Below are 16,173 nucleotides of genomic sequence, written 5' to 3'. Positions count from 1 at the left end.
ACTTCCTGCTGAGCTACTATAGCCCCGAGGCATTGTCTTGCCTTAACCCTTAAAGTCCCTGTTGTTAGTATTCTAAGTATCTAGTGCCGCGTCAGACAGGTATCAGTAGGAGACTCTGTATTAACCAACATTTTTGTTTATCTGACGTTCTGCCAGCCCATTTATGTCGGATAAGTGAGACTCTACTGTAGCTGCCCATATTCAAACACATATGGAAAATAATGCCACAACAGGAATTCCAGCAAATATTCAATGTACTTAAAATGCTGCAAGGAAAAACAGTAGAAGATGCAAATAAATATACAAAGGTTGCTCTTTGGGGCAACAAAAGGATATGAATTTTATATGATTGGACTATGTGGGTACTAAAGCATCACCATCAACTTTTTGTTTCTGTGCGCTAGAAATATGTATGCATAAATTGAATGTCTGCCACTCTTGGAAGTTGCTCAAGAGAAGTGAGTTAGCATCATCACTCAGGTGAAAAATAATGGTGAATATTTTGTTGTTGACTTGCATCACAAAACACAAACAAGACAATGACAGAGAGCAGCTCAGAATTTAAACAAAGAAGGCAACTAACTGAAAGAATGGTGTTGCACACAACCCTCAAATCTTCAGAGACTCAAAAGTGACATTCCTGAAGATGTTCTGAGAATTCAGATTTCTTTGAAGGATTCTTCTGACATGAGCTTCAGAGGAGGTATTTTAGAGGGAGTGTGGCTATGAATAAAGGATGAATGGGTAATAGTATTCTTATTTCATGGTGAGATATTCATTCTTATCTACATCATATCGATATTGCCTAACAACGGCTGCAAACCAACATCCTCTCATTATAGTATAAATCTTTGCATGCAAAAATCTACTATATCAGCACTACGTAATTCTTATGCAGAACAGGTGCAACACACCTGATTGGTTTCTTATGTGCAAAGTGCAATGGATGATGCACAATGGGGAAGCCCCATCTACACTGACATATAATGCAGTTTGAAACTGTCACCGTAGACTCATTTAATTCAGTTCAATGCAGATAAACAATTGCAGTGTAGATGGAGTCCAATATAATAATACCGTAACTCTGCTTTCACAACTGTCAGTAGAATATACCTATTGTACTATGGCAAATACGAGAGGCGTTCATCAAACCAGACTTTAAATTTTACACATATAAAAATGGATACTAGGGTGGTGGTACTACATGCAGTAATAGGTGACTAGTGTGTCCTATTACTGATAGGCAGCACACATGTTGCAGGCCAGGACAGAAACTGTTAATCAAGATGGCATACAACAGTGTTCATGTGTGCATGGAACTGTGTGCAGTGATGAAGTTTTTAGTAAATAAAGACAGAAAACCCTTGGATATCTACAGAAAACTTCAAGCACAGTACAATTATGAGAAGCTCAGCTGCAGTAAGACATTTCAATTGAGTAAATGTTTCAAAGATAGTCATACACCCATCAGTGACAATCCAGAATGTCGTGGTTCCCAGCCTGATCCAGGATGACACATGATCTGTCATGAAATTACAGAAGAGACTAACCTTTCTTTAGAAGGTGAACACAATCATTCATGAACATTTGCATTTTTGAAAGGTTAGTGTATACTGGGTACCAACACAGCCTTCCACTTTTGAATGGCACAGAAGGCTTGAAGGACCTTTTCACATTTTGACGACAACTCCGGTTCTGTAGAAACTTTGCTACGGAGCCCGCCGGCTCCCATCACATACTGGAGAAGTACTTACACAGCGGTTCTGTGGCAAAACTGCTGCGGAACCATAGATACTGCCACAAAAAAAAGCCGCCACTGGCAACATGGTTGTATTGCCCTCAATGGGACAAGCCGGTGAGCAGACGCTTCCCCACCTCCCATGGAATAATTTGGCAGGGAAGCTGGGATGGTGGTGTGTGGGGTGATGGGTTCCCACACCATTGGACATGTACAGCCAGAATTGTGCAGATTCTGGCAGCACGTCCGAAGAGGTCCCAAGTCTGCACTAAGTCGAAGGAGCATTTTGAAAGGAAGGGCCAGGATTTTCTGTATTTTCACCACACTATGTGCACATTACAGCAACTCAGCTGCTGCATTCCTGTACAGCCCAAACATCTCTCTGAGTGATTTTCACCTCGTATTTGGACCCCTAAAAGAGTTCCTTGGAGGTCAGTATTTCAGCACTGATGACAAATTGAAGCAGGCTGTCATAGGATGGTTCAAGTATTCCGACAAATCTTTCTATGCCAACTCTTTCCAAGCATTATTTAAATGCTGGGATAAGTGTATAAATAATATAAAAAATGAAGTTTCCCCTCCTTGAAATTTTTATTTTATTTTATAAAATCAAAAGTCCCAGTTTGACTTGAACCCACATGTATAGCATGGCTTACATATGCATATATCACTAACAAGATGGAATTCACTTTTTTTTCAACTGTAATTTCCTCGCATTGTGGAGCTTGGGTAAACAAGGAAAGCACTTTTTTATTATTAATTATGCAAATTAATCATTTAGTGGGACGTTCTGTATTGTTTTCATGCAACTCATAATCCTAGGGTCAAAGTGCAAGATCCAGTTCTGACATCTGCTGGCACAACAGAATCCATGGGAATTGAGAAGGACAATCTCTCCTGCCCACGGGTTCTAGAATTGGAGAAATCCAAAAATTGGTTTCGGACAGTGTTGAAAGCTAGGGGGAGTTCACAAGAAAAATCTGAAAGCTCCTCCAGTAGAGTACGGTATTAGTGCTTCACCTGAGACCATCCCGGTGCTATAAACACATGATTACAATGCTACAAAAACATATAATTCTTAATAGTTCTTAATTCTGTTAATATGCGCAGGATAATTTTCAATATTGCAGTTTTTATAGCCTGCTCTAGCCCTACATTCCTGTAATTTTCCATTTATCCAAAGACATAGCTATGTTAGTCTATAATATCAGTATACAAAGGAATCTTGTAGTACCTTTGAGACTGAGAGAACAAAGTTGGTAATGTATGGTTTCTTTGCCTACTTCCTCAGATGCATTCTTTAGGTCTGTGGTTCTCAACCTGTGGGTCCCCAGGTGTTTTGGCCTTCAACTCCCAGAAATCCTAACAGCTGGTAAACTGGCTGGGATTTCTGGGAATTGTAGGCCAAAACTCCTGGGGACCCACAGGTTGAGAACCACGGCTCTAGGGTAAAGCTTTCAAAATTGTGCATTTGTGCATCACGACAAGTTATAGTGTGTCTGCTGTAGTGTGTAGGTGTGTTTCGTGAACATATTTATTTATTTGCAGCATTTATATTCCGCCCTTCTCACCCCGCAGGGGACTCAGGGCAGATTACAGTGTACACATATATGGCAAACATTCAATGCCAATTTTGACATACAACATATACAGACATACACATAGGCTATTTAACTTTTTCTGGCCTCCAGGGGAACTGTCGCTTTCATCGTCCATATGCGACATAGGGAGAATGACAAAAATCTTGGAAATGTACAAATCATATATTTTTAAGAATATAAACTTTGTTATTACTATGTGTGCATTTGTCTTATCTCATATCTCTTATAAGGGATTGGCTTAATCTCCAGTTTCCTAGTAAGACTAATTACTATGTTACGAAATGATGCATTTCTAAAAACATGTGTCACCTACATGAAATTTTTGAGAAGCTAGGGTACTACAAGATCCCTTTGCAAATCATTTTACCCAAGGCATTCTACCCAACAGTTACATTAACTAGTCCACGGGTACAATTCTGCTTTAATGCAACATCCTGGAAATACTTTGACAATTAACAAAACACTGGTTCAATGGCATCAATCCTACCTGCTTTTGTCTTGTACAACAGACCACAGTTTCCTGTTGCTAGTCTAAAACAGGTGTGGAAGCTGTGTCGTCCTCAAATTGTCGCTAAATTTGCATTCCCAACATTTCCAACCAGTATTCACACAAGCCAGGTCTGCTGGGAGTTGCATTTCAACAACATTTGGAGGAATATATTTTTCTCATCTGTAGTCTAAAATCATATTTTTCAAAACATTTTTCCCTTGGCGTTTCCAGTCCTTCAGTATTGCTGGATCAAAACATCTGTTTAGCTGAATAACTTAACAAATATCCAATATGCTGATTTTTAAAACACTGGTAACAGTGTTTGTTACATCTTTGATGAATCTTTAAATGGATTGCTATCATTTAAAAATACAGAAAAATCAAACACTTTTTTTTTCATGTCAGGAGCGACTTGAGAAACTTCAAGTCGCTTCTGTTATGAGAGAATTGGCCATCTACATGGACGTTGTCCAGGGGATGCCTGGATGTTTTGATGTTTTACCACCCTTGTCGGAGGCTTCTCCCATGTCCCCACATGGAGAGCTGGAGCTGACAGAGGGAACTCATCTGCGCTCTACCCAGATTCGAACCTATGACATGTCAAAACACTAACATTTATGCCTTGTTGTATAACTTAAATATACTATTTTATTTCAACAGAGGAGTTTTTTTTCTCTCTGGTCAAAAGTTGCTTTCTATTGACATCATTTGGCTCCTATCAAATCCTACATTTCACATTTCTTATAGCTGTCAATTCAGAAAACATATGAAAACGATTCTATCTGACTTGCCAGAGGGGAAGTGATAATTTACCATTGAAAAAAGGCCGATGGACAGTCTAGAGAAAAGGCAGAACATTTATTTCAAGTGCCTATAAATCTCTCTGTTCATTTAAGTGGACAGTTTGTTCAAATCGAAAGTGATACAAAGACTCTATGTACTTTCTTGTCTCCTGCATGATCCATTTCGAAGCAGAAAAAAACAACAGAAGGTGAAGACAGCTGTTGTAGCATCTTCATAATCTGGGACTTTGTAATAAATACCACTGAATGGTGTTGCACTGAATTTTCCAGAGCTTTAATATGTTTTTCCCTGAAGAAGTTGGTAAGAAGAAAACTACCATTTGTAATCAGAAACAAATGGAGATATTGCTTTCTTAATAATCATGTAACTATAAGTTTGAAGCTTCAGTTTAATTTTAAGGGAAAATTTCAGTTCTCAAACAGCTAAGAACTGATTTTTGTAAAAAGAAAAGATTAAAGAATAGATGCACTGTATGACAGTACTTTTCCATGATGATCTGGAAATATGTTTCTTTAAACCAGTGGTTTCCAACCCAAGGGCTGCAGCACACTAGTGGGCCGTGAGACCTAAAAACAGGTCCGCAAGACATGCGGATAGTAACACAGCCCAACCAAAAAAAATAATTCTTGGTGTCTTTGTTTTTAGGCCTGCTCCTGGGGTTATTTGGGGTGCTGATTCAGAAAATTGCATTGGATAGACCACATCAGCTCTAGATTATTAAATATGGTTTTCTGTAGGTGAGCAGAATGGCATATGTTTTGTATCAGAAACTAGAGCTGATGTGGTTTATCCAATACAGTTTTCTGAATCAGCACCTCAAATAATCAAACCAAATCTAAAATTGACCAAAAACTGATTTGTAACCCCTTTGATACTAATATTGGATAGTGGTCCCTGGTCAAAGTGGTCCCTGGTCAAGTGGATCCTGGTCAAAAAAAAGGTTGGGAACCACTGCTTTAAACAAGCATGATTTGATGACAAATCCAATTTAGCACGTTTCAGAAAATATATGGAAATTCCTAAGGAGGTTCAATAGAGTCTCACTTATCCAAACTTCATTCATCCAACATTTTGTATTATCCAATGCATTCTGCCTCCCACCTGGATCCACAGCTGTTTTAATACATTGTGATGTTTTGGTGCTAAATTTGTATATATAGTAATTACTACATAACATTGCCCTGTATTAAACTACTTTTTCTGTCCATTTGTTGTAAAACATGATGTTTTTGTGCTTAATTTGTAAAATCATAACGTAATTTGACGTTTAATAGGCTTTTCCTTAATCCCTCCTTATTATTATTATCCAACATTTTCACTTATCCAACGTTCTGCTGGCCTGTTTATGTTGGATAAGCGAGAATGTACTGTAGTTATGTTAGTGTCTTGTAGCCTAAAGAGCATTCTGCCACCTTAAAGATTAACAAGATGCAATTTAAGAACTGGGCTGCTATTCATAAATGTTTATGTCCAAGAAAATGTGTTTGCCTTTGAGGTGTTACACCACACTTAGTTGTTTTTGTCTCTCTTTGTGGCTTTGGTCATTACAGTTTGTAATAAAATCCCATCAGATGTCTTAGACCACACAGAGTATATCTGGGTTATATTTTCCTATCAGTAAAGCAAGCTCCCTGCATGCTTTACTCATTAATAACCTTCAGTGATTCAGAGGAGGGCCAAATTCTGCATGTGTAGGTGTTGCCGGAGAATGAGTAACTTTTTCCTTTAAGGCCCAAATCATAAAGTTTATCACTAGGGAGCTGGCTTTTTCTAATTGAGATAGGATTTCAGCCAACTCTAGATATGAGTCATCTTCCTGTCATTTTCTTTGATGTTTGCATTTTACGTCATTTGTTGCAAGAAACTCATTTATTTAGAAGCAAATATACATAATAATGCAATGTATGTATGCACATTGCATAACTGATTATCTATAAAGGGGCAAAATATTTACTGATGTTAATTTCTAGACTACTGAGAATTGCTTTTTTTTGTATGCAGGTGATCTTAAGACTAAAAAAACTGGAGACAGGTGGCTGCACAGGTGTCTTGTTTGCTTTGACATGCACACAGAGAATCTGATGTGTATGGAAAATGAACAGTCTCATGACTGAGTTCTCTGGAGTGTAAGACATTTCCTTTGGTACACTCTAGAGCTGCACAAAGACATCAGCGGAAACAGGAATTACCCCATTCCTTTTTATTCCTATTATTATTATTATTATTATTATTATTATTATTGATACAAAAGCACAGTATCTCACAGCAAACGAGATCTATATGCTGGATTTTGTATCACAAAATCACAAGTCGAACACTTCCCAAGTGTCTAGAACTGTGTGGTGTATTTTCGAATGATGTGCGCAGATCCAAGTAAGCTGGCCATTATCTCTCTCGAAGGAGACTCAAAGTGGCTTAACATAAAAATATTAGCATACAATGTAAAATACACAAATAAAATACAATATATAATATGCAAATATTAAAACAGAATTAAATATAAACAGTATTTTAAAAAAGCACAACAGCCAAGCTACCCAGTGGTTATCAACATTTGGTCTTCTATGTGTTTTGGACTTCAAATCCCATCCAATTTACCAGCTCTTAAGAATTTTGAGAGCTGAAGTCCAAAACACTTGGAGGACCAAAGGTTGGGAACCACTGCCGATGCAAGTACCCCCACTGATTGACTTTGCATCTGTAAGGCTACTCAGTGCTAATCAAGCTTGCTAATTGTAACATTCAGACATGCTTCAAATAAACAAGGGTATTTTCTCCCACCCTGGACATTCCACAGATATATATGCATCGTCCTTGCATCACTAGCAACAGAGACTCTGAGGATGCTTGCAACAGATGCAGGTGAAACATCAGGAGAGAACCTGGACACAGCATTTTATTTGAGAACACAAAAATGCTGGACCACTCTCACAACCACCATGTCAGACTACACAGAGAAGCCATTGAAATCCACAAACATGTGGACAATTTCAACAGAAAGGAAGAAACCATGAAAATGAACAAAATCTGGCTACCAGTATTAAAAAATTCAAAAATTGCAACAGCAAAAACAGCAGAGAGAAAAACAGGCAGGGACATCTAATCACCTTTCAAGAAGAGTTTGCTCCAGGCACAGTCAGCCCATTGTATGCTAATCAAGGTGGTCAGTTGAAAGATTCACACCTAGCCCAACTTACAAAAGCCCTTTGTCTCACCCTGGTCATTCCACAGATATATAAACCCCCTTTTTCCCAGTTCCAGCAGACCTCACCTCTGAGGATGCTTGCCATAGATGCAGGCGAAACGTCAGGAGAAATGCCTCTAGAACATGGCCATATAGCCCGAAAAAACCCACAAGAACTGAGATATATCAGATTACTGGAACCATTTTTCAATGGTTTTGTCAACAAAAACAACAGTAAATTACAGTGTCTTTCATTTTATTGGTTTTACTGTTGGTATACATTTTACTGTTATATGTTTTTAATTGTGTTACTTGTAACTTTTGTTTATATTGGGCTTGGTCCCCATGTAAGTCACACCAAGTCCATTTGGGGAGATGGAGGCGGGATAAAAGGGTAAAGAAGTTGTTGTTGTTGTTGTTGTTGTTGTTGTTATTATTATTATTATTATGTTAGACAAAAATGTACATTTAGTCCTGGTTTAAGAAATGCTGTGACTTTGAGAATGTATGAGTCAGAAAGAATGCATATTTGATTTGATTCATTGTTGATTATGATTGAAAGTTAGTAAGAAATAAACAAAGCACTTCCCTTTTCTTTTATTCATTATAACATTGGATATTTCATCTTGAAAATTCTGATGAAATGATGTTCACATATAGACTCTGTCATCCATGCTGAGAAAATTACTTTTCATTTCAATAGAGCAGATTTCCTAAGGAGCAAGCGAATGCTGAATGGGTGGGAATAAGCATGAAATAGCAGCTTGCAGTCCTTTCCATTTTCATTTATGCACAGAGTTGTTTTAGTAGAAAGGTGAACCCTTAGGCCCTGTTTAAACTAAGTGCTGGGTTTATGAAGAAGGAAGGGAATGAGGAGGAGAAAGCATTGTATCATTAATGTGGTGGCTGACCACAAATTTGCAATGTGCAGGCAAGATGGCAATAACTGCATAAACCTGAGAATGCACTAGAAAGGTACAATTATGAACCTAATTAAATATAATTAAATATTATTTACACATTTATATTCTGCCCTTCTCACCCCAAAGGGGACTCAGGGCGGAGCACATCATATATAAGGCAAACATTCAATGCCGGGACATGAATTCATTATATGCATACATAAACATTAAAAACATTTGTCTCAATATTACAATACACTGTTTAAAATCGTTTTGATCATCTGCGCCTAATCTAATTGGCCTGGTAATTAGATATCAGGTACTGCTGCTGTATTGCACTGTCCCAAAAGCTTGGTCCAGCAGCCAAGTTTTTGCCATCCTTCTAAAGGACAGGACGGAGGGGGCCGATCCGGTATCTGATGCTTTTAATCCAGTTCTAAATGAAGGATATAAGGATGCAATTGCCTAAAATTATGGAAAGGGAAGGGGAATCCCCCCCCCCCCCATCGCTGCCAAAAAACTGAAAATAGCTGATTTTTCAGCTGAGGAATGAAAACGCCATTATGGAAATGCAACTGAAAACATATATGGAGGGTTTCTGGTATCAGGCAAGAAGAAGTAGATTGAGATTTACCTGAAATACACAAACCTAGTGTATACAAGTCTGACATTTGAAAATTCCTCTTGCCTACTTCCCCTTTCCTGCTGAGTTAATGGAATACTTTTGCAATTTAAACTGAATTTGCAGTAACTGAAGTAATCAGAGGACAAAGGGAAGAAATGGAAGGAGAGGGAAATGGGACCCTTTTTGAAGCACCTGAAAAAGTGGAGTGGCAGAAGATTAAGTGGAATTGTTTCTGCCACATTGAGGGAGTCAGGGGTTATGTCTTACAGTGCACTAAAATCAGGTTTATTTTAGAAGGAATAATTAAACTCTAAACTTAAATCCAACTTTATTTGCAGGCATGAAGAAAGGAATTAACTTACAAGCATGTCATGGACAACTGGAAGAGAAACCAGCCTCTTCACTCCATTTTCAGCAGCCACTCCAAGCCAGTTAAGCAGTGCCCAGGACCAGAGGTAGCTATCGCCGCCATGCCAATAGCTGACAAAAGCAAATGTGACTGCCGTAGAAAACAGCATCTTAAACATATTGCAGCGGGATCCTCCCATTGGGATGTAAATATACCTGTCAGGGAAATTATAAACAGAAGCAATTAAGACTTCATTGAAACCTCTGTGATACTGCACCTAGAATTTATGTTTGTTTTTATTAGCAACTCAAAAGTGTTACTTTGACTAATTACCTAACATTTTATATCTACAAACCTCTCTAGTTTCTTCAAGGCAGCAAATCAGTCAATAAAATTCTCAACACATGCCAGTTTTCAAGAGAAGACATATTTTCCTACTGAAAACATGACCAGTGCAGTTAAACCTATGATGGTCGGAAGTGGGTCAAATCAAACAACATAAGAGCAATGTTTCTACTAACTATCAGATATTAATCAGCACCAGGCATTCATCTATGTGCCCTGAAACAGAAAATACTTCAACCCCCCCCCCCCCCCCCACACACACACACAAAACCTTAGAAACATTTCTGATCATCGTTCCACTAGTACAACTGGGAAAATAATTTTACATTAATTGAAATATGTTTCTAAGAGACAAACAGGAGACGTTATTTCTTTGGTGAGAGATTGCCTTCAAAATATCACTTAAATTTCTCACTTATAGGAAGTTGGTGTTTTTGTTTGTGCCAATTTCTATACATTTTCATACCATTAGCCTTGTTCTACTTATTCTATCTTTAACCCTGATCCTTTATTCAAGATTGTTCTGAAAATGAAGTGAAGGGAAAGCACTGCAAGAATTAGAAATATGAGTAATACATGAATAGATACTGATGCGCATAGGTGGGGCTGTAGCTGGGGGGGGGGGGTATTTAAATTCTTTTGTTATGGAACTACTCTTCATGATTTGCTAAAAAAAATTCAACCCCCACCCCCAATTTTTTTTTCTGGCTACAATACTGCACATAGGTATTCTTTTGTACCCATATTTAGGAAATCACTGAGATTTCTAGTCAAGTATTACATTTGAAATGTTTTTAAATGGAAAAAATATATTTGGAATTGTTTCCATTAGCACCATTCATAGTGTTACTAAAATTGGTAGCAATGGGTTCTCCTCTGTCCTTCTCCTTATCCAAGTCCAAATTCTGCTACTTAGGGAGACACCTTCAATCAACTACAGACAGTCCCCAAGTTACGAACAAGATTGGTTCTGTAGGTTTGTTCTTAAGCTGAATTTGTATGTAAGTTGGAACAGGGACATTTTTAAAATGTAACTCCAGTTATATTACACATGCACACACACACACACACAGATGTATATGCATGCATGCTTTGGATAGCACTGGGAAGGTTTACTATTCCTGTGGCAGGCATGTAGCCGGGGGGGGGGGGCTTGGGGGGGGCTTCAGAACACCCCCCCCCCCCGAAATTCTCATGGTGGTTCACGAGAAGGCCTTACTGGTACATTATTTAAACTGTTATGTTTATTCATATCATGATCTGATCACCATGCTCAATATATCTCATATGCATGGGGCTATTGGGGTAACGATACAAAAGGTTTGCTAGGGTAGACCCTCTTTCACTCAGACTCAAGCCCCCCCCCCCCGCCCCCCGCCCCCAAACAAAATCCTGGCTACGGGCCTGTCCTGTGGTTTTTGTTTTACTGTTTGTGTCTCTGTTCAGAAGATTTCACCTCACTTTCCATCCTTGTGATAATTGCATTTAGAAAAAAATGGCTTGTTGTAGAAACAAGGAATGGTGATCAGGCTTCAACTGAGATACTCTTTCCCTATGATAATTCTTTCAGGAGTTAATTTCCCTTTCCAGGAGTAGATTTCTCTCACTTTCTGTTGTTTCACACACGTTCTTAACTATGAGTCATTTGCAAGTCAGCTGTTTCTAACTCGGGAACTGCCTGTATTAAATTATGAGCAACATAGAGGTGTATGTATGTGCTTTCATATGAGATGTTACCTTATACCAACCCCATGAATTTCATAGAGTTTTCTTAGGCAAAGGATACCCAGAAACCTTTGCCAATTCCTTTCTCTAAAATGCACTTATAGAACCTGATATTCATTGGTGGGCTTCCATAATCCGATTAATTTAATGTATGTTGAGACTAATAATGAATCCGGATAATAATGTTCCACTATGATTTATGTTTCTCTATCTCTGGACGATGTAACAGAAGTGGGAGAACTATGAAGCACAATATTATTAGGACAATAAATTGTAATGCATGTTGCCAAGTTGACAGTAGCTGCAAGATATTTCCAGATGATGTTTTAATTGTGAAACAGCTCGAACTCATTCATGGAATTGTATGGAAAATCTTAAGATTATATTAAAGTCTATTAAAGAAAAAAAAACTTTTGAAATGTTTGAAGCAGGAGCACTGCACCTGGAAGCATCAGTTGCCTAGCGCTAAGTTTCAAGGAAGGAAATCCAAGATAAATGAATATCTTCTCATTGTTTAGAGCAGTGGTTCTCAACCTGTGGGTCCCCAGATATTTTGGCCTTCAACTCCCAGAAATCCTAAAAGCTGGTAAACTGGTTGGGATTTCTGGGAGTTGTAGGCCAAAACACCTGGGGACTCACAGGTTGAGAGCCACTGGTTTAGAGGTTGTTAATGTCCACTGACCTGAACTGACATTTCCTTTGTAACCTTTAGTTTTTTCTGCCCAAGGTCAAAAAACATATATACTCTGACTGAAGAAAAGACTTCACACCTCAAACATTTATCTTCAAGTGCTTCTAACATCACAAAATAGTGAAAAAGATTTTGGGATGGAAGGATTTCTCTGTAAAAGTAGGTTGCAGTGCTAAACACACTCACTTCTAAACAGGTTCCACTGGATACAGTATTTTGCATCTATATAAATGGATATAGGTTTGTACTGTCAGCAAGTGACATCTGTCCAAATAATCTGATGTCTGATTTTCAAATTTAGTAACTAACAGTAGAAGTAGTGAGCAGTAAGTGAACTAAGTGGAACATTGACTCTAACTCTAGAGAATGGCAGAAACATAATAAAGTTAGAGGTTATATAAGCAGTACTGATGAGCTTTCTAAATGCTACACTCTGACTGCCGTCAAGAGACTGCAATATTTTACCTTGGTTGTTCTGCACCTGCAAAAAGAAAAACCAACCTCTTCTGGATGAATACAAATAAATTCATTGTGAGTTACAGATGCAGGAACATGTGCAGAAAGCTATGTTATATTCTCCATGACCCATTTAAGGTAGAATCAGGTGTCAAACGGGGATTTGTTATCACTCCAAATTTATTTTCCATCTTCATAGCTATGATTCTGCATCTTGTTGATGGGAAGCTTGCCACTGGTGTGGAAAGCACCTACCAGACAGATGGCAGATTATTTAACCTTAACAGATTGAAAGCTAAAACCAAGGTGACAACAATTTCCGTTCTAGAACTCCAATATGCTGATGATTCTGTAGTTTGTGCTCATTCAGAGGAAAACTTATAAGCCACTCTAAATACCTTTGTAGAAGCATACAAAAAACTCCCACTGAATATCAAGAAAACCAATGTGCTCTTCCAGCAGTCACCAACCAATCCCTCTGCCATGCCAGAAAGTCAGCTTAGTGGTGTAACATTGGAAAATGTTGACCATTTCTGATACCTTGACAGCCACCTCTCCACAAAATTCAACACTGACACCGAAATACACCATCTGAACTCTGCGAGTGCAACATTTTTTCAAATGAAGCAGAGTGTTTGAGGATTGGGACATTCATAGGGATACCAAGATGCTTGTTTATAAACCTATTGTCATCCCAACTCTATTATACGCTTGCAAAACGTGGACGGTCTACAAACATCACTCTCAACTTCTGAAATGATTCCATCAACATTGCCTCCAAAAAATCCTGCAAATATCTTGGGAAGACAGGCAGACAGGGCAAATTTCAGCTTTCTAGAAGAAGCAAACACCACCAGCATTGAAGTGATGATCCTCCACCATGAACTTCACTGGACTGGCCACTGGACTGTCCAGATGGCCGATCACTATCTCCCAAAGCAGTTACAATACTCCCTACTCAAGAATGGAAAACAGAATGCTGGTGGATAGGAAAAGATGTTTAAAAATGGTCTTAATACTACCCTTAAAAATTGTTTCAATGCAGACACTAACAAACAACTGGGAAACCCTGTTCCTCAAGCCTTCTAACTGGAGGTCAGCTGTTACCAACAGTGCTGGGGAATTCGAAGAGGCACAAACGGAGGGCGAAAGAGAAAAACATGTCAAGAAGAAGGCGCGTCAAGCCAACCTTGACAGAAACCACCTTTCTTACTCCAAAAGAACATGCAGTTCCAGAATAGATCTCTACACTTGGAAGGCAATCATACTTGTCTGTGAGTGACAGCCTATGATGATGATTACAGACCAAGCTCTCTCTCTGTCTCTCAACTACACATAGCTCTCAGGCTGATCCTAATGTGACAAGATTGACACTGTGTCTCTGCTGCACTCCCATTCTGCTTTGATCATCTAGAAACGAACACACATGGACACTAACATGAGAAGAAATACAGTGAGTCTCCAGATTCATTGGGGGTAAAGGCACAGCTCTTGCAAAAGAAAAGGGCAAAAAAGCAAATTAAAACTGCTTTTTTAAACCTGAGAGAACACTTCTCTAGAAATCTCAAGGTCCTCCAGCATGACTGCATGATCAATGTCCACCAGACATTGACCATAGACTCACTCTGGAAGACCTAGGAGATTCCTAGAGAGAAGATCGTGCCTGAGTTCCTCCAGTGTGATTTTAAAGTCAATGTCCTGTAGAAATTAGCCACTAAGTTGCATAGGAGGACCTAGAGATTCCAAGAGAGAACATTTTAAGCAAAGTCAAGAATAATCAAATCTGCCTATCAAACCAATAACGTGAAGAATCAACTGTATGTTTTTGTGAAAGTCCTTTAGGAAAAATAGAGCAATGATAGAATTTATATTTTGCAATTCATTTGTGTAGAAAAACCATGCATATGTGAAATCATTCCTGGAAAGACTTATAATGTGCAAATTATGACTTGCGAATGCAAAATATTTGTTTTATTGTGCAGCCAGATGAATATTGTGATAATTATTATTTTTTGCATGTGAGTTTGAGATACTCAAATATTTTTATCCCTAAAACACAATCCCACACCCACTGATAATTAACCTCTTACCTCACCACCTCTGGGTGCCTGCCATAGATGTGGGTGAAAGTTCAGAAGAAAATGTTTCTGGAACATGGCCATACAGCCTGGAAAACTCACAGCAACCCAGTGATTCCAGCCATGAAAGCCTTCGACAACACAACCTCTTACTTGATTTTCCAATGTGCTTTCAAGTGGGTTTTAGAAGAGGCTGGTGGCCCCAGTGTTAGTGGAGTAGTGAATCAGTCTTGGCTTTAGTCCCATGGATCACTCGTTTAAAGTTCAGTCTCATGTCCAAAATGAATTCGTTGTCCCACTGACATGGAAGCTATCAGCTACCACTGGTGGGTTTTGAATTGCTCCATTATGTTGACTGACATAGGAAGAAAAAAGAGCAAGCACCCTGTGATGTAAAAAAATGGTGAAGTGATTTAACCTTGATTAAAAGATTTCATTTGGCATAAGCTTTCATGAGCTACAGCTTACTTCATGATCCATGACAGTTTATGTCAAATGAAATGTTAGTGTCTAAGGTGTCACACTGCTGCTTTTGTTGCAACAGGCTAATAATGTAAAATAAACCACATGTAGTTCACGTTTGATCAGTCCACACACTGTCTTGCCAGAGAAATAAAATATGCCACGCAGGTGATCAATAAAGAACAAGTAGTTTTTATAATTCAGAACAACATATTTACAATTATGTGATCAGTTGTATCAACTCACATAATGTCCTTTTAGAGAAATTTACAATGGTCTTTCTTTGTTCATGTGGAAAAACTCCTCCCAGCAGCTTATAAAGCAAGAACACCCTCCAAACTGTGTCTCTCCCTGTGCATCTCTGCAAGCACCTGCACAGCGCAAGCCTAAAAATGCAACAGTATCCAAAAGTCCCAGGCTCCCCCATGAATACAGTGATCATATTGCACTATCTATTTTTTGCACCAGTTATTGAATCTTTTATCCATTAAGGCTAAGTCAAAACTTTTAATTCCAGCCAGCTAGCAGGCTAAACCCAAGGGATCAATTTTGTCCTATAAAGCATAATTCAATAGAAATTGTTTCTCATGAAAAATGTCTATAAATATAGCAAGATTTAACCTCTTTCACATCAAGGGAGCTCAGCTGCTATTTGTGCAAAGAATATCAATTTGCACCAATATGGCCATCCCTACAAATAGGTTTAGAAATGACAGCTTTAAT

The 16,173-nt window shown here is 38.5% G+C and overlaps 1 protein-coding gene across 1 annotated transcript in view; it reads right to left on the bottom strand.

The window, feature by feature from the left end:
- HHAT (hedgehog acyltransferase) overlaps positions 1-16,173 on the bottom strand; it is a 230,799-nt gene that overhangs the window by 60,476 nt on the left and 154,150 nt on the right. Inside the window, exon 10 of the mRNA XM_060754333.2 lies at positions 9,707-9,908. Within this exon, the coding sequence (XP_060610316.2) occupies positions 9,707-9,908 (202 nt within the window). The remainder of the gene's footprint in view (positions 1-9,706; positions 9,909-16,173) is intronic.

This window comes from Anolis sagrei, chromosome 1, assembly GCF_037176765.1.
Source record: "Anolis sagrei isolate rAnoSag1 chromosome 1, rAnoSag1.mat, whole genome shotgun sequence".
Lineage (NCBI taxonomy): Eukaryota > Metazoa > Chordata > Lepidosauria > Squamata > Dactyloidae > Anolis > Anolis sagrei.
This window is presented reverse-complemented; position numbering and strand designations above follow the sequence as displayed.